The 23,546-nt window shown below is 39.1% G+C and overlaps 1 protein-coding gene across 2 annotated transcripts in view; it reads right to left on the bottom strand.

Moving 5' to 3' along the window:
* LOC133562303 (zinc finger protein 236-like) overlaps positions 1 to 23,546 on the bottom strand; it is a 91,790-nt gene that overhangs the window by 3,064 nt on the left and 65,180 nt on the right. The window contains exons 22-31 of one of the 2 annotated variants that reach the window (XM_061916345.1): positions 23,083 to 23,526; positions 20,888 to 21,027; positions 19,220 to 19,451; positions 18,980 to 19,150; positions 18,104 to 18,262; positions 17,464 to 17,618; positions 17,255 to 17,386; positions 14,817 to 15,011; positions 14,540 to 14,669; positions 3,691 to 3,864 (exon numbers count right to left, since the gene is read on the bottom strand). In XM_061916345.1, coding sequence (XP_061772329.1) covers positions 3,691 to 3,864; positions 14,540 to 14,669; positions 14,817 to 15,011; positions 17,255 to 17,386; positions 17,464 to 17,618; positions 18,104 to 18,262; positions 18,980 to 19,150; positions 19,220 to 19,451; positions 20,888 to 21,027; positions 23,083 to 23,526 — 1,932 coding nt within the window. The remainder of the gene's footprint in view (positions 1 to 3,690; positions 3,865 to 14,539; positions 14,670 to 14,816; positions 15,012 to 17,254; positions 17,387 to 17,463; positions 17,619 to 18,103; positions 18,263 to 18,979; positions 19,151 to 19,219; positions 19,452 to 20,887; positions 21,028 to 23,082; positions 23,527 to 23,546) is intronic. The other variant, XM_061916346.1, reaches the window with a different exon arrangement.

Genomic DNA, 23,546 nt, shown 5'->3' with positions numbered 1-23,546 from the left:
TGACCAGTACATTGGAGTCACACATAAGAGATACGTGCAGACTGCAATATGACGACAGTAAACAACACCAAAACTTTAAATTTTCCATTAAAAGTAAAGAACATTACACACGGCACTCAAAAATCTGTCAAAATGTTTTAGTATGAGTTTGAAGCCGCACCGCTTAATGGATTGTCGACCCATTACGGCTACCGTAGTCAAGAGATATTACTATGAAGTGTGTATAAAATATGTGCGGCGCAGTGGCAGAGTGGCCGTGCGCAACCCGAGGGTCCCTGGTTCAAATCCCACCTAGTACCAACCTCGTCATGTCTGTTGTGTCCTGAGCAAGACACTTCACCCTTGCTCCTGATGGGTGCTGGTTGGCGCCTTGCATGGCAGCTCCCTCCATCAGTGTGTGAATGTGTGTGTGAATGGGTAAATGTGGAAGTAGTGTCAAAGCGCTTTGAGTACCTTGAAGGTAGAAAAGCGCTATACAAGTACAACCCATTTATAAGGACCGCAAAATGGCACCCATTAGCAGACATATTATCTGGCGTTTTGTTTCACAATATTATGCAAAACCAACTGTTCCTACCTTCTGGTACCTGCTGATGTGTATTTGAGATCTGCATAAGTTCGAAAATTTTGCGCACCTCCGTCACTGTAGTCCGTGAAGATGCCGTAGTCGATAAACTTCTTCTTTTTCACAATCTTCTTGTTATGGGACATTCACCCTCCGCCGTTGCCATTTCTTATATAAAGTAGCATAAAGTTCTAACTTACATCTTGCTATAGAAGCGCTAAAAACTACCGGTGTAGTGGGTGTACATAATTCACCCACAGAACTTTAGTTATTAGCGAGTTCTGATTGGACTGTTTTTCACGAGACACATTTCCGGTGTTGATGTTGCACAAGTGGGCCACGGATGGGGAGATGCCGCTCAGTTATTGATTTAAGTAAAGTCTGAATGTCATCAAAACAGTTAGCGCCATCTTTTGACACTTCTTTCACTCTCGTCCTTGCACGCTACACCGCTACAACAAAGATGACGGAGATAAGACACTGTCAAAGGTGAGCCACGTAAATAAGACCACCCACAAAATGGCACATTCTGAATTGACTGTCAGAAAGCCGCTTGAAGATGGTCTGTAAAACACAATCTATGCAACATTTTGACCAAAGAACCACCATTACATTTTATGTAGACCACAAGGAAATGTTTTCAATTTAGATTTTTTTTTTTTAATTTTATGACCTTTTTAATGCACCCTATAATCCGGTGCACCTTTTGTATGAAAAAAAAACCTGACTCGACCCGCTCAGAGGCAGTGCGTCGTATAATCCGGTGCGCCCTGAGGTCTGGAAAATACGGTACAATAAATATCACATACAAACATATATTGCAAAGAAACTAAATAATAAAGACTATATAACTCATACATAATTTGAGAGCAAAAAATATTTTTTTTTTATTATCATTAGAGAAATGTTAATACTGTATTTTTCGGAGCATAGAGCACACTGCCAATTAGCGGGTCTGTCAGGTCTATTTTCATACAAAAGGCGCAATAAAGGAGGTCATTTTATGATTTTTTTTTCTACATTTAAATCTACTTCTTGTGGTCTACATAATATGTAATGGTGGTTCTTGATCAAAATGTTGCACAGATTATGTTTTACAGACAATCTTCAGGCCGCTTTCTGACCATCTCGTCAAGATGTGCCGTTTTGTGGGTGGTCTTATTTACATAGCTCTACTGAGACAGCGTCTTCTTCCCATCATCTTTGTTGAACCGGTAGTTTTTAGTGCTTCCATAGCGAGTGTACTGACAGGTATAAGTTACAACTGTACGCTACTTTATATAACCAATGACAACAGCGGAGGATGAATGCCCCACAACAAGAGAAAAAGGAGCTTATTGACTGCAGCGCGGAGTACAATGAGACACGCGTGCATTTTCGGGACTTATGCAGATCCCAAATACACATCAGCAGGTACCAATAGGTAAAAAAAGTTGGTTTTGCACAAAACAAAAGGCCAGATAATGTGTCTTCTAATAGGCGCTATTTTGGGGTCCTTAAAAAAGAACACACACACACACACACACACACAGACACAGACACACACACACACACACACACACACACACACACACACACACACACACACACACACACACACACACACACACACACACAATGATACCCGTATGTTGAAACAAAGGAAATCTGACAATGGTAGTTGTAATGCGCCGACAATACAGCAAGCGGTGCGGCTTTGTAGCTTACCAAAGTTGTACTAAAACATTTTGACAGATTGTTGAGCACTGTGTGTAATGTAATCAATGAAATATTAAACTTTTAGGCTTGCTTGCTAGCGTCATTTATTGAACGGACGTCAACTTGCAGTCCACATGTACCTCTTTTGTGTGACTGCCATCTTCTGGTCACACTTATCATTACACCATGGACAAAAGAAAATTGAAATTGCTTTGAGGTCAGCAAGCACAACCAGAATGTATCTGTACATTAAGTAATAATTACTAACTGTCGATTTCTGAAAAAAATTTGCAATTTTAAGAGTGCTTTACAGTCAGAAAAATACGATAGCTTTTTTTAGTCTGCAGTTTGCTAAGCAGATGAAACCATCTGTACGTTTTAATTATGTTTTCTTTTAACCAAGGCGGTCTCTTTGACCATTTGCATCTGTGGATATAATACTTTGCATAAGTTTAGAATATATTTGAAATTATAATCAGTGTCTCGATCATATCTGAATAAAACCTCTTTTTTTTCTATACCTACTTGAAGCCTTGCCATCTTATTAAAAAGTGATTCAATTTCAAACTGTAAGAGGCGTGAATGTATGCATTTAAAAAACGGTGGCAAATACATGTGTTGAAGTGGTTACTAAAAAAATAGTATGGTGCATCTTCTCAAAACGCTTTTATTTATTCTATGTATTATTTTTGAATGACATCTTCCTTTGTTTACTACACGTAATACAAAAATGTTGATTCCTTACAAACACAGAATTTCAATTTATATTTTCAAACAACATTCCATTTGTGTTTTGCAATAATTGAGATTTAATACTGAATTATTGAAAAAAAAAAAGTGTATATATACATATATTATTGCATTTATTTTCTGTAATTTCTACTCCTTGTAGCAGAAGGTGAAGAAGCCTGCTTCTTTAATTTAATTAAAATTGTATTTTAGCTAGAATTGTGAGTGAGTATAAAGCTTTTGGTTGACAGAAACCAATTAAATTAATTTTAATGAGCAATGTTAAACTGAGATAAAAATGTATTGAATTAAGAGCTCCGTCACACAACCAATAAAACTTGTAAGGTCAGGCACTACTGTGTTAGAATTATGTTGATGTTATGATTATGTTTGCTATACCTTTTATTTTCATATAAATATATGTACTTGGTCTTACCCACATGACCTCAGAGAAATGTATTTGCAAGTACAATATATGTTCATGGTTAAAGTAGTCCCAAACGGCAAGAACATCAAGCACACAAACATATCAAGTGGAGATTGTACTGACTGCTTGTAGCAAACAGAGATGTTCCATACAAGAAGGTCAGTAACACGAATGGAGCATCGTTAATCAACAAGGACGATAGAACAACTATAGACTTTATTCATCCTTTCAAGGGAACAGTGTGTGAACACAAAAATGTTCGGCTGCTCACCGTAGCCGTGGGCTCGTTTCATGTGGTGTCTCATGTTGCTCTTCTGGGTGAATCTGATGCTGCAAATCTCACACTTAAAGGGCTTTTTGCCCGTGTGTTTGACCATGTGCACCTGCAGTGAACTCTTCTGATTGAAGGCTTTGTCGCACTGAGAACACTTGAAGGGCCGCTCTCCTGTGCAACAAGAAACAACACGGCACAGTTCGTACGTGCTGTATGTTTTACATATTTTATGCAAACACAATAACTTCTACTTGAATATTGTTACATGCCAGCTTTCTTTTAAAATGGTAGTGCTTTGGAGTTGCAAAAAATACTGTATACTGTGTCAAAATGGTTGCTGTTAAAACGTTAATTGAACAGTAAAATGTGTGCTGGCCTAATATTTTTGCACTCTGCTTTATATATTGGATGGCAAGATGGCGGCGCCCGGACGGGCTGCGACACTGCGGTGCTCTTGCTAAAGATGGAACATTTGGCGGAAATGCCGGACAGTTCTGCATACTTCATGGCTGGCTCGCATCGTGGTCACTCCGTGATCACGTACGACCGCCAGACACTTCTGGATATGGACATATTGGGCCGTTTTGGACTGATAGACGCGGGCGTGCTAAACATGCTAACTAGCTTGGGGATCCATCGGCGGCTACATCCAGCGGCCTGTGAAGCAGGGGAGTCTAGTAGCAGCGGGGGCCGTCTACGGAGCAGACGCCAGCGGTGTGATCGGAAACGCGGATGTCGAGCGGGGCTAAAAACAAAGCAGAAGGCTAATCCCCACAGTACACCACTTCCCTCCACCCTGAAGACGGATTTAGATGGAAAATGCGAGACTACTGGTCTGGGTAAGGAGTCTGTTAAATTAGAACAAGTTTTTTCTGCTTTGAGTGTTTCAGAGTTGGACATGTGTTTTACTGAGGTGGCTAACTATGATGCGTGCAGTTTATCAAAGCAACAAACAAACAATCGGAAAATCCCCGTTACTGAGGAGGCTAACTATGATGCGTGCAGTTTATCAAAGCAACAAACAAACAATCGGAACATCCCCGTTACTGAGGTGGCTAACCATGATGCGTGCAGTTTATCAAAGCAACAATCAAACAATCGGAACATTCCCGTCGTATCAATTCCTAGATATGGTCGTAATTATACTAAATGCACTGGGCATAATAAACACAACATTATTAATATTGCTACTACGGATAATTTGATCAAAAATTCCCTAAAACAGCCCACTACCTATAATGTAGGTTTTTTAAACATAAGATCATTGTCTCCCAAAACGTTGTTAGTTAATGATATTATCAGAGACAACAATCTTAACGTCATCGGTCTCAGCGAAACCTGGCTTAAACCAAACGACTTTTTTGCGCTAAATGAGGCATGTCCTCCTAACTTTACACATGCGCATATTGCCCGTCCGCTTAAAAGGGGTGGGGGGGTCGCACTAATATACAACGAAAACTTTAACCTTAGTCCTAACATAAATAATAAATATAAATCGTTTGAGGTGCTTACTATGAGGTCTGTCACACCGCTGCCTCTACACCTGGCTGTTATCTACCGCCCCCCAGGGCCCTGTTCGGACTTTATCAATGAATTCTCAGAGTTCGTTGCTGATCTAGTGACACACGCCGATAATATAATCATAATGGGGGACTTTAATATCCACATGAATACCCCATCGGACCCACCGTGCGTAGCGCTCCAGAGTATAATTGATAGCTGTGGTCTCACACAAATAATAAATGAACCCACGCATCGCAACGGTAATACGATAGACCTAGTGCTTGTCAAGGGGATCACCGCTTCCAAAGTTACGATACTCCCGTATACTAAAGTATTGTCCGATCATTACCTTATAAAATTCGAGGTTCAGACGCATGTTCGTCAAACTAATAATAATAATACCTGCTATAGCAGCCGCAACATTAATACGGCCACAACGACAACTCTTGCTGACCTACTGCCCTCGGTAATGGCACCATTCCCAAAGTATGTGGGCTCTATTGATAACCTCACTAACAACTTTAACGACGCCCTGCGCGAAACCATTGATAACATAGCACCGCTAAAGTTAAAAAAGGCTCCAAAAAAGCGCACCCCGTGGTTTACAGAAGAAACTAGAGCTCAGAAATTATTATGTAGAAAGCTGGAACGCAAATGGCGCACGACTAAACTTGAGGTGCACCATCAAGCATTTAGTGATGGTTTAATAACTTATAAACGCATGCTTACCTTAGCTAAAGCTAATTATTACTCAAATCTCATCCACCGTAATAAAAACGATCCTAAATTTTTGTTTAGTACGGTAGCATCGCTAACCCAACAAGGGACTCCTTCCAGTAGCTCCATCCACTCAGCTGATGACTTTATGCAATTCTTTAGTAAGAAAATTGAAGTCATTAGAAAGGAGATTAAAGACAATGCGTCCCAGCTACAACGGGGTTCTATTAACACGGACACGATTGTATATACGGCGGATACTGCCCTCCAAAATAGTTTCTCTCGTTTTGAGGAAATAACATTAGAGGAATTGTTACAACGTGTAAATGGAATAAAACAAACAACATGTTTACTTGACCCTCTTCCTGGGAAACTGATCAAGGAGCTCTTTGTATTATTAGGTCCATCAGTGCTAAATATTATAAACTTATCACTTTCCTCGGGCACTGTTCCCCTAGCATTCAAAAAAGCGGTTATTCATCCTCTCCTTAAAAGACCTAACCTCGATCCTGACCTCATGGTAAACTACCGACCGGTGTCTCACCTTCCCTTCATTTCAAAAATCCTCGAAAAAATTGTTGCGGAGCAGTTAAATGAACACTTAGCGTCTAACAATCTATGTGAAACCTTTCAATCCGGTTTCAGGGCAAATCACTCGACGGAGACAGCCCTCGCAAAAATGACTAATGATCTATTGCTAACGATGGATTCTGATGCGTCATCTATGTTGCTGCTCCTCGATCTTAGCGCTGCTTTCGATACCGTCGATCATAATATTTTATTAGAACGTATCAAAACACGAATCGGTATGTCAGACTTAGCCCTGTCTTGGTTTAACTCTTATCTTACTGATAGGATGCAGTGTGTCTCCCATAACAATGTGACCTCGGACTACGTTAAGGTAACGTGTGGAGTTCCCCAGGGTTCGGTCCTTGGCCCTGCACTCTTCAGCATCTACATGCTGCCGCTAGGTGACATCATACGCAAATACGGTGTTAGCTTTCACTGTTATGCTGATGACACCCAACTCTACATGCCCCTAAAGCTGACCAACACGCCGGATTGTAGTCAGCTGGAGGCGTGTCTTAATGAAATTAAACAATGGATGTCCGCTAACTTTTTGCAACTCAACGCCAAAAAAACGGAAATGCTGATTATCGGTCCTGCTAGACACCGAACTCTATTTAATAATACAACTCTAACATTTGACAACCAAACAATTAAACAAGGCGACACGGTAAAGAATCTGGGTATTATCTTCGACCCAACTCTCTCCTTTGAGGCACACATTAAAAGCGTTACTAAAACGGCCTTCTTTCATCTCCGTAATATCGCTAAAATTCGCTCCATTCTGTCCACTAAAGACGCTGAGATCATTATCCATGCGTTTGTTACGTCTCGCCTCGACTACTGTAACGTATTATTTTCGGGTCTCCCCATGTCTAGCATTAAAAGATTACAGTTGGTACAAAATGCGGCTGCTAGACTTTTGACAAGAACAAGAAAGTTTGATCACATTACGCCTGTACTGGCTCACCTGCACTGGCTTCCTGTGCACTTAAGATGTGACTTTAAGGTTTTACTACTTACATATAAAATACTACACGGTCTAGCTCCATCCTATCTTGCCGATTGTATTGTACCATATGTCCCGGCAAGAAATCTGCGTTCAAAGGACTCCGGCTTATTAGTGATTCCCAAAGCCCAAAAAAAGTCTGCGGGCTATAGAGCGTTTTCCGTTCGGGCTCCAGTACTCTGGAATGCCCTCCCGGTAACAGTTCGAGATGCCACCTCAGTAGAAGCATTTAAGTCTCACCTTAAAACTCATTTGTATACTGTAGCCTTTAAATAGACTCCCTTTTTAGACCAGTTGATCTGCTGTTTCTTTTCTTTTTCTTCTATGTCCCACTCTCCCTTGTGGAGGGGGTCCGGTCCGATCCGGTGGCCATGTACTGCTTGCCTGTGTATCGGCTGGGGACATCTCTGCGCTGCTGATCCGCCTCCGCTTGGGATGGTTTCCTGGTGGCTCCGCTGTGAACGGGACTCTCTCTGCTGAGTTGGACCCGCTTTGGACTGGACTCTTGCGACTGTGTTGGATCCATTGTGGATTGAACTTTCACAGTATCATGTTAGACCCGCTCGACATCCATTGCTTTCCTCCTCTCTAAGGTTCTCATAGTCATTATTGTCACCGACGTCCCACTGGGTGTGAGTTTTCCTTGCCCTTATGTGGGCCTACCGAGGATGTCGTGGTGGTTTGTGCAGCCCTTTGAGACACTAGTGATTTAGGGCTATATAAGTAAACATTGATTGATTGATGATTGATATATAAAATATTCTACATTTAAATACTATTATCATTCTCTTAACCATCAGGGGAAAAAACTCCCTTTTTTCCTTTTCGTGCAAATTTGCTCAATTTTGGCTATATCTTTCCATTGTGTTATTCCATCACACAGGTGTACAAAACACTGGCAGTTACTCGACAATACTCCAAATAGGACATACTGTAGGTCAGGGGTGTCTAACTCATATTATATTTGGGGCCACATGGAGAAAAATCTATTCCCAGGTGGGCCGGACTGGTAAAATCACAGCACGATAACTTAAACATAAAGACAACTTCAGATTGTTTTTCAGGTGGGCCGGACTGGTAAAATCACAGCACGATAACTTAAACATAAAGACAGCTTCAGATTGTTTTTGTTGTTTAGAAATAGAACAAGTACATTCTGAAATTGTACAAATCATAATGTTGTTGGGTCTTTATTTTACAATTAACTGTTGCGATTAATAGTATATATACTTTATTTATCGAGATTTGTATTTTCTGAATACATTATGTGATAATGTTCATGAGTCAACTCATTGGTGATAATTGTCAATCCATCAAGATAAAAAAAAATATATCGAATTACGGGATGTTATTTATGTAGTTTGCTCATTTTCCTCGACTGATGTACAAACATCATGTGGTTTAATTTGTACATATTAGCATTATCTACAAAGACACAAAGAATTGATATTGCGACATTAAAGGACACATTTAGAACAGCTTTTTCTTTCATTCAAAAATTTCAGGTTAATTTTTATACTTGATTGATTGATACTTTTATTAGTAGATTGCACAGTTCAGTACATATTCCGTACAATTGACCACTAAATGGTAACACCCGAATAAGTTTTTAAACTTGTTTAAGTCGGGGTCCACGTTAATCAATTCTTGGTAAACTTGGCAAACTCATCCCCCTGGCCGGATAAAACCTGTGCGCGGGCCGAAATTTTGACACCCCTGCTGTAGATACTTACAGTATGTACAGTATATTGTGATTTCTTTTCTAAAATTTCCCCCCAAAATAGTCTATGGATGTTCTAATTCATCCAGGTCATTGGGACGGCGTGGCGGGGTTGGAAGAGCGGCTGTGCCAGCAACCAGAGGGTTCCTGGTTCGATCCCCACCTTCTACCAACCTCGTCCCCTCCGTTGTGTCCTTGAGCGAGACACTTCACCCCTGCTCCTGATCGTGGTTAGGGCCTTGCATTGCAGCTCCCTCCATCAGTGTGTGAATGGGTGAATGTGGAAATAGTGTCAAAGAAAGCGCATTGAGTACCTTGAAGGCAGAAAAGCGCTATACAAGTATAACCCATTTACTATATATTCTCAGGGTACTCAATCGATCGCAAATGGACTGTTCGGTTTGCCTTAGCAGACGTTTTGCCTCTCGTCCAGGTAGGCTTCATCCCTTCATGCTCAGACTTAGATTGGCCAGATATAGTCTAGCGGCTGGTGCCAAAACCCCAAATATGTATACTAGAAAGTATGCCTGGGCAAGGATGTTTTCTTACTCAGGCACACCTCTATCTCAACAACTGTTGAGATGCAAACGAGTAATCCTAACTTTCAAAGCTAACGACAGTCGTTCAAGTGTAATTTTCCCAGTTAGCATTGAGGTATTGTTTGGCAGAACGATCGCTGTGAATCGACCACGACCACTCCAAAATATTTGGAATCACCCATGTTAGCATTGTATTCAGTTGTAAAAAAATGGCACAAAGGAGCAACTGTGACCAGAATGTTTCTTATTCCTGTTATTTGTTGGAGACTGAATTGCAAAGTATTTTAGGAATGGTTGAAAGCACAGTGTTGTGTGTGGGAGAAAGATGGTGTCGCAGACCACCTCCTGGGTTCAGGGATGGTTGTTCAACCTTGACAGAGATGGCTTCTCTCAATCCTTTGTCGTATCATCTGTCCTCCCTGTCTAGAATCTGTACATTATTGTTCTCAAAGGAGTGCTGTTCCTCCTTGAGGTGCAATTAGACAGACTGCCTTGTTTAGAAGTTGTTTTGTTTCCCCGATATAAGAATCAGGGGATTCAACATTACACTGGATACCATTCACCAGATTTTTTTTGTGGGTGTGGCGTGTCTGGTCTTTAAGATGTTGTTCTTGTTATTTTTGGAACTGGATGCACTTTTCACAAACGACCACCTGGGGTAACCGAAGGTTCTGAGAGCTTCACTCAAATACTTATGCTCTTTCTCTTCGGCCTGTGGGCTGGTGGGAATATTATCAGCTCTGTGTTGTAGGGTTTTGCTAAGGCCCAGTTTGTGTTCCTGTGGGTGGTGTGCCAAAAAGTAGGAATTGATCGTTTTGTGTGGGCTTTCAGTAAACCCCCAATGGGGACATCACAGTCCAAAAAGGCAACTTTTTCACTCACGTGTGAAATTGAGTTTTTTTTTTGTCCACTAAGTTAATGTGCTAAGTGTAGTCTTGCACTTCTTGGTTTCTGATTTCAACCCATGTGTCATCTACATTTCTGCGACACCACCTATTTCCCACATACAACACTGTCTTTTCAAACATTCCTAAAACACTCTGCAATTTAGCCTCCAACAAATAAAAGGAGTTAAAAACATTATGGCCATAGATGATCCCTTGTGCGATTTGTTTACGACTGAATGAAATGCTAACGTGGGTGATTACGAATATTTTTGACTGTAGTTGTTAATTCACAGCGATAACTCTCCCACACAATACTTCAATGCTAACAAGAGGAAATTACACTTCAACGACTGTCGTTGGCAAAGACAATAAGATTGCTTGTTTGCATTGCAACAGTTGTTTTTCCCACTACAAGGAGTGTGCCCAGACACACACTCCCTGATTTGAAGTACAAATATTTGGGGTTTTGGCATCAGCCGCTAGATTAAATCTGAACAATCTAAATCTAAGACTAGATCTGACTAATCTGAGTCTATGAGCATGAACTGATGAAACCAACTTGGATGAGAGGCAAAACGTCTTCTAGGACAAACCCCACAGTCCAGTTGCGATTGATTGAATGCCCTGGGGAGTTCAAATTTTTTTTTTTCACATTGTCATAATGTGTTGTTGTAAGTAGAATTTCAAGGACACAAATTAATGTATTCTATTTTGGAATAAGGATGTAACATGACAAAATGTAGAGAAAGTGAAGTGCTGTCAATACTTTTCGGACGCACTGTACATGTGATTCAGTTTTTAAAGGCCTACTGAAACCCACTACTAGCCACCACGCAGTCTGATAGTTTATATATCAATGATGAAATATTAACATTGCAACACATGCCAATACGGCTTTTTTAGTTGACTAGATTACAATTTTAAATTTCCCGGGAGTTTCGTCTTGAAAACGTCGTGTAATGATGACGTGTACGCGTGACGTCACGGGTTGGGAAGCTTTAGCCTTTAGCCACACAAACACACAGTGATTCATTGTTTAAAATTCCTGGAGGTGAAACTTTCCTATGGATCAACATGGATCCCTACCAAATGTCAACCAGCAGGTTTCGGTGAGAAAATTGTGGTTAAAAAGTCAGTTCTTACCGGAGAAAAGCTGAGCTTGTGCCGTCCATAGCTGCCGTCGACTCCCCTGAGACACTGCGCGTCAACACACGGCCGTGGATATAAGGGACTTCCCAGAATTATCCTAGTAAATGTCTCTAAAAACATCGGAATCCGTCCCAATGCAATCGTGTTTTTTTTTTTACTTATTTTTTCAATCTTTTTTTTTTTCTAGTCCGTCGCTATCAATATCCTCAAACACGAATCTTTCATCCTCGCTCAAATTAATGGGGAAATTGTCGTTTTCTCGGTCCGAATAGCACTTTTTGTTGGAGGCTCCCATTAAAAATAATGTGAATATGTGAGGAGCCCCCACATGTGTGACGTCATCGTCTGCGACTTCCAGTAGCGACAGGGCTTTTCTCTTAACACCAAAAGTTGCAAACTTTATCGTGGATGTTCTCTACTAAATCCTTTCAGCAAAAATATGGCAATATCGCAAAATGATCAAGTATGACACATGGAATGGACCTGCTATCCCCGTTTGAATATGAAAATCTCATTTCAGTAGGCCTTTAAAGGGCATGAAAACATTTTAGATTCCTATTTTTTCTTTACCTATTTTGCTGAAATCTCTCAATCAATTAACATTTTTATGCTTTAAAATGCTTAATTTTCGCCCCAAAAATACATAGTATATGGTTTAAAAAAAGAAAACAAATCAGCCATGGAGTAAATCCACTGGAATGAAAACACAAACCTGATCGCATTGGCAAAGCTGTTCTACTAAACGTGTGCAAAGTGGATTGCAGAATAAGGCGTGCAATCCATTTTGCGTCTGTTTTCATTAATATGCTGAATATATGCTGATCATCAAAACTCATAATACTATGAGAAGATGCAAATATAATTATGTAGCACGCCCAATGGTATTTATTTATGAATACTCATTACTATTTTGTGAGCACTGTTTTGTGTTTTGTTTAGCACATGTCAGAAAGACGTGCAAACTGACAGTTCCACACAGAGCTGCAGGATCAGTTTTTGCTCTGCAAAGACAAACGATGGATAGTGTCTCTGTCAATGTGTGTATGACAACATTTTAGACCGTCAGAAATAAAAAAATATATATATTTGACATACCATATCTATTCAGTAACATCCTTTTATAGTTGTATAGCTGCTAGATAACTTAATGGACTGATTAAAACTAATTCAATTGATGTCTTTTGGTGTCCTTTAGTATTTATTAAATTGTGTTTGTTTTTTTTCAAATAGATTATATATTATTAAAATATTTCTTGTATGTATTTCTTGAGTGGAATAAGTGCAGCCCCTTTCCAACGAGCGAGCGCACCTTCGGCAATAAAATACAAAAAAAATGGTTTCAAGGTAGATTCATTGCACGACTGCTTTTAAAATGCCCATTAAAAGTAGTAGACGTATCCTGCATGTTGGAAAACATTGCATAATGATTTGCAGTAAATGAGAGTCTTTGTGGCAATGCCCTTATAGGACACGCAAAATCCTCATTTAAAAAGGACAGTCTGTGTTAACACGTTTCTCCATGTACTGGGTTCACGCATGTACAGTGTTTTTGGGCGAGACGTGGGGATTGAGTGTTTCAGGTTTTTCCTCTGTGTAGCGATGAAATGTTGTAAACGAGAAACATCGTTTTTATTTACCTGCAATTAACAGTCTGCACCACTCAATTGTACACGCAGTCTTACTAAATCGCACGCAACAGACCAACTAACAGTACATGCTACTTTTCGGATTGTGCATGTTGTTTAGCACATGGTATTCGGATATCAGTTAATCAGGCCGTTAATGTGATTTAATGTAAGTGCACTTTCAATATTTTAGCCTTAAACAAAAACACCAAACAAGTAATGTGTTTTTTATTATTATTCAAACCTTTTGAAGGACTTTTGATGAATTGATTGCACAGTTTTCAATTAGTATATATTTGATTTATTTTACCAATTTAAACCGTTGACTCTATCTGATCAAAACACTATCAAGTGGTCAAAATAATACTGCAAAATATTTATACAAATATGTTGGATATTTTGTGTTTAAGACTATAGTTTATTTCAGAATTTGGGCAAATAAAGTAAAAAAAAAAATCACTAATGTTTTTACGCCCCTCAAAAATGTAAAGAATACCATGTCCTGTTTGGCTTTGAGGATAATTAAAATCAAATTTCCCAATAGGGTTAAAATTGTTAATTAGCTTGAGGACAGCTGTTACAGCAATAAAATATCCGCGAGTGCCCTGCCAAAGCTGTTCTAATTTGACAACACTGAGATAGAAAAGATTAACATAATGTTCCACCTATTAGCCAGCTGCGTAGTTTTAGTAGCGGAGCCTCATCCATTATTTGTGCAAATGAGACAGTGGCACCAGTTAAACATGCTAATGTTGTTGGCATCGCTAAAACACTTTGAAAGCCACAGGTTATAGTAGCAATTTCACCAGTGCGTAGTGACATGTGAAAGATGACACAATAGTGGCGTTATTTCAACAATCGCAGTGTAAAAGAGGTTACCATATGTATTTGAAAAATTAGTACAATTACATGCAAAGCTAATCCTCTGAGTCCATTCAAATGATAATGAGTTGAAAAAACTACATTTCCCTGCACTTTTGTTGGTTACGTTGGATACGTTTCACATAGTAAGGAGGCAGGATGCTACTCTACTTTAAATGCCATGTGTCAGTTAAATTATTGGTTGAAATAAGGAATTTATGTGATTGAAATTTATTATGAAAACACGGGAACACATCTCCCCAAATCACCTGTATGTGTGCGGTTGTGTCTTTCCAGTTGACTGGGCTTAGGGAATGCCTTCCCACACGAGGAGCAGCTGAAGTCTCTAGGTTTGAGGGAGCTCGGCGATGGGCCTGGCTGGTGTACTCGCTCATGTTCCTGTTAACAGATCAATAAAACTAACCAACGTCTTCTCATGTGTCCATTAGTTCTTGGTTACTGCATAGCTAAGCCTTTCATTGAATTCTGCAAACAACTTTTTTCTATTACCACTGCATGTCAAACAATTCTGCACCGCAGTCTCACCTTCAGGTGCATTGCTCGCTTGAAAGCCTTGTTGCAGATGTTGCAGACATAGCAACGGTCATTGCTGTGAGCTTGTCGGCAATGGCGGCGGAGAGAATTGGCATTTTGGAACACAAGAGCGCAGAAGAAACAAGTGTGCTGATTATCAGCCTCAGTGGAGTCACCGTTGTCGCCCTTACGGCCTTTATTCGCCATCTAGATTGCAAAACAAACAAAGAGAATGTCAAATTGTTTTTGTCTTTGATTATTGCATTATGCAAAATAAATGCAGTCAGAGCCTGAGCATTTTAATACTCAACAGAGTACAATTGACATTTAGTTCAATGTTATTTATCAAGTGGGGTAATTAGTAAATTGGTATTCAGCAACCCTCCTACACTTAAACAAAATTGTCGGAAATTTGGCAAACACAGAACTGACAGGTAAGTTTAACAATACACTACAATTACACAAAATAAGACACACATAAAAAAAGACAATACAAAGACACAACTAATGTTATTTAAAGGGGAACTGCCCTTTTTGGGGAATTTTGCTAATTGTTCACAATCATGAGAGACAAGATGACGGATATATGTATTTTTAAATCAATTCTAATTCGTAAATAAAAGTCCGCTTACAATAGAGCCAATGGGAAGTCCTTTATTCCACCCATAAATCCTTCTAAATAACCAACCAATAATTGCCACCAAAACCCCTTTTTTACATTGCGTGACTTGAATATTAACCAAGTATTAGTGATATTGTTATTATAAGCGCTAGCGCAGACCAAATATTTATAGCAACGCCGTGATCACAGAGAGCTAACTGGCTTGTGTGGCTACATTGACCTCATCAGCTGTTGAGCTGCTTTCTCGCCTCAGAACTCATGAATGTTTGTTCAAGATCATAAATAATGCCTTTGACCTTGATAGAAGGATAAGGACTTTACAACTTTATAGCCCCTTAGAAGGAAAATTGCACTTGTTGCAATGTTGCACATTATTCACAATCCTTACAGAACAAGAAAACATATGTCTTTCTCTTTTCTGTGCATTATCAGAACAAACTGCACACAATATATTTACAATCTAGTCCACCTATAAAGCAGCCTAAAAACATAAAAAAAGCCCACCAAACCTGTTTTATATACATGTAAGTACGTATGTAATGTGGTAACAGGCACATTCATGACAACAATTAATATGTACAGTATTTTGGTCATTGTAAGCATTTCTGAAAATTTTTTGGGTACATTAATTTCACAGAGCACATTGCAACAAACACTACTGTTGCTATGTACTACAACGACATAGAGAAAACTATCTGCATTTGCTACCACTAATGGCAGACGCCATGAGAGCCTTGGAGCGTTATCACGAAGCACTATTGTATTGCTGAACGTTTCACATGAAAACCTAACACAGTGACTAAAAACATCTGCTCTCACTGGGATGCCAACTCATGGGATGGTTGTATCTTTCAACACTTGCGCTCTCTGAGATGGTAAATTCTGAACAATCCTCTTTCCTCAGAAAATAAATGCTTCCTAGCAATGCTGCGATTGTTTTATGTTGCATTCCATTTGTTTGTTTGCCATACAGTATTAAGTTGGTACAGTGTCGATTTTCAAAGTTGACCAACTTCTAGGCTTGGTGCCACAACCTTCTTCTATACAAGTGAAAGTCCTGATTTACAACCTAGCATTAACATTTACAAACTCAAACACAGTAAAGCAGCAACAAAGCTACATATTTTTCTTCATTATATGGTGGGTTCGCAACCAACGTTATTAGCAGCCAAGCTAGCGAGTATATAGCTACTCGCTAGTGGTCGGAAGAGCATTGTGAGCAAGTGAAGTGATGTGAAGTAAATTATATTTTTATAAAGCTTTTCTCGAGTGACTCAAAGCGAATTACATAGTGAAACGCATTATGTAAGTTACTTTTAAACCAGTTTGGGTGGCACTGGGTGCAGGTGGGTAAACTGTCTTTCCCAAAGAGAGAGCAACAGTGACTAGAATGGCGCAAGGCAGAATCAAACCTGAAACCCTCAAGTTGTTAGCACGGCGGCTCTACCAACAAGGTGATGTGACACTACGCCAAAACAATATTTCCTCTTTGTTCGCTAGTTGCTGGATGCTTTTTAGAGTGCGTTAAAGGCAGAATAGATGAAACCAAATGACCTGCATTGTTAGCCATCTTTTACTAGCAGTTTTTCCACTTATTAGAATTCACAGTAAAGGGAAATATGTGTTGTTGCCTCACATAGGGATTGTAACCGATGGGCAAAATTCTCCCCCAAAAAGTGTAGTTTGTTTTTAAAGCCAATTAATTTGACCAAAAACAAAAACATTAGGCCAAAAAAAACAAGTGTGGGATTTACTTCATTACAGTAAGCATAACCTCTTGTCTTCTTCCATTTTTGTTTGTTATCACTTGAGTGACCTATGGACTTACGTGATATCCATTGTCAGATGTTCCTATTGTAGATTGGGAATGATGGCTGACCAGCAGCACTGGCTGTCCTGAAGTGGCAGGCTGTCCTTGTGGCAGACTGGAGTCATTCAGTACTGCGGGGAACGTCTGAGCCTAAGGGTAAGATTTTTGTAATATGTAAAACTTTTAAACAACATTTTTCTAATAAGGGCCATGTAAAACATTTTTACCTGTGTGTTGAGGTTCACAGTGACGCCATCGAGCATTCCCTGGGCATCTGCAATGGTGAGTGTTACGCTGCCATCATTGGCCACAACTCCTGGTGACAAAACTAGGCTTTGAGATGAGGTGTGTGACAGCGTAGTGCTTGATGCAAGACTGGTGACTGAAAGAAATAAGTTTAGGACATTCAAAGTACCGGTTAAAGTAAATATTCTACACAGTTTTATGGAGACAGGTACTATACTCTATTTTTAGTATTTATGTAATGAAACAGACACAAATTGTACCTGCTTATACAATTAAATGAGGAAAGATTGGATTCAGTACAAGAAAAGTCAAGATACTGTAACAGTTGTAATAGTTTTTATATGGCAGTTACTACAGATGATAACTTTCTCTTTTCTATATTATAAATGTTAAAATGTTAGATACTCATGTCAAACAATGCAAGAGTATCACATCATAAGGTTCATGAGAGTGAGTTTTAGCTTTTTTGGAATCTTTTTTTTAACAGTGGGCCATTTGTTACATCACAGATTGACGGAAGTACATTTGTGGTCGGCCATTAGTTTACGTTTTGACATGCTTTAAGATCAATTCTGTTTGATTGATATAAATACATACATCGGACACATGCAAATTTCCTACCAGCCATTCCAGTGTTGGTGGGATTCTGAGGTAGAAGGTGGTCATTGGAAATAGTCAGAGTGGCGCTGGTGGGTTGGGTAGTGAGCGGTGATGCCAGCCTGATGCTGCCGTTCATCTCTGCACTGTTGGGGTTTCCGTGCTGGGAGATTAGATCTTGACCTGCAAAGACGTAGAAGAAATTAGGAATTATAAATAAATGATTGCAGATTTATTGGTACTGTATGCATAGAACACAATGGAATGTAAAGAAGAGTGCATGTATCATTTGTAATAATGCATATTTAGAACACATTTTTTTTGTTTGATTGGTTTATGGACGTGGACGATACATTATTCACAAGAAATCAATGCGTACACCAGATTTAGCTCACAGCTAACTTCCATACGTAGTTCATAATTTGACACCACCTGACATACAATATACATGGAAGAAAAGAAATGATACAATTACTAAAAACTATAAAACAAGATGCGTTCACATAGAAAACAGTACAACACAAAACAGTAAATAACAATCACACTTGAGCCCTCACACAACTACACACCTCATCTCTCAACTACAAAATATTTAAATAGGTAACCTAAACAACTGTTAATTTATAAAATGCATATGCTGTAAAGTGCGAGTCATAAAGTGCCTGTGCAAAGGGGCGTACAATTCATAAAAGGCTCAAAATACAATGCATAAATAAAACACCTACAATAAAATTGCAATATTTTTTACCCCAATTTTTTTTGTTTCTTATTGTGAAAAAAAGGCACTTTTTAAAAGCAATTCCATTAACTTTTGATCACCAATGCAAAATGTATCCATCCATCCATTTACTAAAGCTTGTCCCTCACAGGGTCCGCAGTCTTAAAAAGTGGCTCACATACCTGATATGGTGAGTGTGATCTCCTGAGGGGTTCCTGATGTGTTTGTGCCAGTAGCTGTTTCTTGGGCCTGTACGAGGGCTTGTGTCAGGCTGGAATTATTGATTGTGAGTGTAATCTCCTGACTGCTATTGCTTGTATTACTACCCATGACATGGCTCAGGTCCTGAGAGCCTGGGAGAGATGGGATTAGACAAATTAGAACAGCTCAATGAACATTGTTTCCTTAGTTAAGGAACATACTTGCAGTGTCTTGTTCTGAAAGGCCAGCCATTGTGACCTGGGCAGGTGCAATGTTGGAGGGCTGCAAGGTCAGACTGTTCAGGGGGTGGATGACAACATTTGCCGAAACAGAGGGGTCACTGGTGGACATGAGCTGACTGCCGGAGTGGAGGACAAGGCCAGTGTCGACACTTAGAGGCTGGGAAAGTAGGCCGCTGTGCTGTAGCGTCTGCTGAAGGAGTGCCTGGTCGATCTGTGAGAGAAAGCTCATGAGACGACGCCTAACAATTGATCAATAGTAACTTGCCATTACAAGACATCAAGGAGGATGATCTCAAAGGGAAATAGCCATTAAGCTGAGAGTGTCAATAGCAGGTTGCAACATATAAAAGGAGACATGACGGAACAGCAACACAAGACATATGCATGTTCGAATGTAAAAAGTTATACAATCGCCCCTCGTATATCGCTGTTAATTGGTTGGCTGTGATAAATGAATTTCCGTGAAGTCAAAATGATCAAATATGAATGAAGTATTTTAATATCTCGAGCATAAAACAACTGTTTTTAAACCTTCTAAATACACTTTTCAAGAATATGAGGGCCCTCTAGAAATGAAATAATACCCATTAGTCACCTTTCCAGTCTTCTAATCCATCCATTTTCTCCCGCTTGTCCCTTTGAATCCAATGTAGTAATGCTGCCTAAAGCTGAGCCAATCAGGGGCCACAATACTGCACAGCACATTCTGATTGGTTTAATCTCCACAAGCGACCAGTGTTACTGTAGTATTTAAGTTTTTAGTTTATTTTGTCATTCTTATGCTTGAAAATACTTAATTTAGGAGTTACAAAAATATCCAATAAAAAACTGCGACGTAGTGAAGCCGTTATATCTGAAGCTAGTGCGAAGGACGACTATAGTGCATTATAAGATCATGCTAAAAGCATGAAGTGAGTAGTATATGCCTAATTTTGTGGCTGTAGTAAGCAGCAGTATATATATATATATATATATATATATATGTGTATTCTTAAGTGCAATAACTTACATAAGCATATCCTACAACCACAAATAACTACTGAACATTATTTTACGATAGCGTTTAAAACAGCAAACTATGTATGTATACTGTCACTATTTAATCAGGCCTATGTGTTACACTGATTGTAAATACAGTTTACACATTTTTAAATACTTATAATCATTTTACAACTTTAATGCAACTCTCATCAATTGCTGATTATGGAACTGAGCCATTAAAAGTTCACCTATTTTCTCTTTTTGCACATTAAGTAATTTAACACTTTTAAAAAACATTCTTTTTCAATAAAATCAATGCACCACACACTCACAAACGGCAAGTAAACAAACTAGTAATTCAATGGATTCAAAAGGTAATTTGGTCCATAATTCATCATTCTCTCGTTTGTAAAAATTCAAATAATTTAATTAAATAAAGTTCCCCACAGCTTATTGCATTGGATGGATTTGATTACCTTTCAAAACAAAGATAAGCTGCACAGGACATGGAGGTTGATGCAGGCAAGAGCTCTACACTCAACAAAATTGTCTGCTATATATAACTCGTATGCATGTTCTCTTAAATTTAGTTTATAACTGTCAGTAATGTTGCAGCTGTGAGAATGTTGGCAACAAGAACAACGTATAGTAAGAGATGTGTGTAACCTGGAGGGTGATGTTGTTTATGCTGCCTGCGTCAATGCCAGAGATTTGCACATTCGGGCACACCAGATTGGCAGGTGTCAATTGGAGATGAATACTCTCCAATGTGGTCAGACCATCAGAGAGGGAGACATTCAGATCCCCTGCAACCACGAACACAACACACATACAAACTGATTACGATGCTGTTTTTCTTTCAACTCAACATTTGACATACGTAATGTACCGAATAAGCTGTAACACACGTAAAATGTACAAGTTTATTCCAGAAGAGCAATTTATAAAAGGTGCTTTCATAAGATCACTGTAAAACGGCAATGAGAGTACATTGGATACATTTTGTATTATACATGTCAAGGTCCCATGAAAGAGTAACATGTACTGCTAGTCTTCAGTTCTATTATGGAATCATTTAGATTCCTGTTAGAATATAGAATATTTGAGGTACAGGTGTTTATTGTATTATGAACTATGACATACAGTAATCCCTTGTCCTTGTTTAGTGCTGTTAATTGATTCTGGACATGATCACGATAAATTAATTTCCGCAAAGTAGGCATTATAAATCTATTATTTTACAAAACATCCTTTTGCTATGTTTATTATTTTTTATTTATATTTACAACATTATACTGTAAGAGGCCTTTTAACACACTTTTAATCCAATACAGTAATGATGCCTGAGGCTGAACCAATCAGTGGTGACGATACTGAAGAGCGTCATCTCTTCAAGTGGCCAATACTAGTGCAGTATTGACATTTTTCATTAAATTTGCCATTTTTATGGTTGAAATTTTTAATTTAGAGCAACAATGTTGTAAAATATGTTTAAAAAATACAAAAGAAGCCACAAAAAAATCTGCCATGTGGTGAACTCGCGGTATTTAAAGCACTGTGTGGCGAGGGACGACTGAAACAAAACATGTAAAAAAATACATTAAATCATCTTCCAGATATTAAAAGGGGAGGAAGGTTTGAATTGATACTCTTTCATGGTTGGATGTGACATATTGTGGATACAATCACATAATGATAAATATGTTAGAAAATAATTTATTATTAGAAGGCATTTCTGGACTAGAGACAAATTTTTTCTCAAAGATGGCTATAGAGTCCTCTCGTCCTGTGAAAATTTGCCGCAAGCCACATAATTCTTAAATGCACAAGTTTGAAAGGCTGTTATTGAGGCTTAAAAAAGAGATAACTTGTATTGACTCCCTCTAAAACATATTCAAACAAAGAAAGGGGCAATTTGGTGATGGCAGTTTCCCTTAAAAGCTAATCTTTACAACAGTCAAATTCCAATTTCTGAAGAGGAAGAGAACTTGAGGTGAGTCTACAGTAATAAGGCACCTTCCCTCGCTCTATATCAGTCTCTTCTGACTTTTTGACATTATCAGCATTAATACTGCCAAATTATAGTGTCTGAAAATAAACAAGCGAACATTTGAGTTAAAAGCATCTCCACTATTAGTTGGTGTAGCAGATATTAAAGTAAACCCTGTAAGATCCACCCAAAACATCTGGTCTTTCTCGCGAGCATTAACTTATAGCTGGTAGATGGACGTAACTTCGGTTTCTAACCATGGGAAGGTTGATGAGTAGAAGTGAATGATATTCAATGATTTTAAGAAAGAAATAATCAAAAACATGACTGAGCGTGTTGCTAACTTGGTAAAGCAGCTGGCGTGTATCAATGCACCATACTGAAGCAGAATGAGCTGATAACGCCAACCTAGGGTGTTAAAATATATGAATGGCAGACATTAATCATTTATTTATGGAGGAGCTGCTAATGGTATGTTTGATTGAGAAGCAGCTCAAGGATACAGTAAAAGTCCAATGTCCAAGATAAATGCCATATATTATTATCACATTACTTCATAAAACTTGTGTAGTTGTTAGCACATTCTATTGTATTGTATTACAATATTTATCACCACACTTACTTATTCTTTTTAAAAGGCAAATTAAAATTTGTTTTTCAATTTAACTGAATTAAATTCATTTCAATGGGAGACATTGATTTGAGATACATGCGTTTAAAGCTAAGAGTTCTGTCACAGAACCAGTTAAGCTTGAAATTTCAGGTAGGAATGTAAAAAAATTAACATGTATGTAAAGTGGGACAATTTAATAGTGCTGTACTCTAAGACGTGCTTCGGTGCTTACGGTGTAAAAGTGAAAGTAGATCGTACCTGACATAGAGGCAGGCAAAATTGCCTGTCCCACCAGTCCCGACTGTAACAGATTCTGGTCAAACTGCCCTGTCAGCACTTGGTTTGCTGGGAGGTAAATATTAGAGTCGGAGTTGGAGGTTTGTAGCATCCCCACAGGCTGAAGTGCTTCTGACGATGTTGTATGCTGGCCTTGATCCGAGGCCCCAGCATGCCCGGTGTCTGAATCTTGAATGTGACTGGTCTGACCAGAAGAAGAGGAGGTACGCTTGGATTTTCGGCTCTCACCATTAGCCCGGAAGTGGCACTGGATGTGGGTTTTGCGATGGCCAGAAGTCCGAAACCGGAGCTCACAGAAAGGGCATTTGAAAGGCTTGGAACCAGTGTGTAGGCGCATGTGCACTTTTAGGCTTCCCTTAGTAGAGAAGGATGTGTTGCACATGTGGCAGCTGACCAGTTTCTGACCTACAAAGTTTAGAGGACAT

Source organism: Nerophis ophidion, linkage group LG11 (genome assembly GCF_033978795.1).
Source record: "Nerophis ophidion isolate RoL-2023_Sa linkage group LG11, RoL_Noph_v1.0, whole genome shotgun sequence".
NCBI classification, from domain to species: Eukaryota; Metazoa; Chordata; class Actinopteri; order Syngnathiformes; family Syngnathidae; genus Nerophis; species Nerophis ophidion.
The sequence above is the reverse complement of the archived record's forward strand: the minus strand, read 5'-3'. Positions and strand labels throughout refer to the sequence as shown.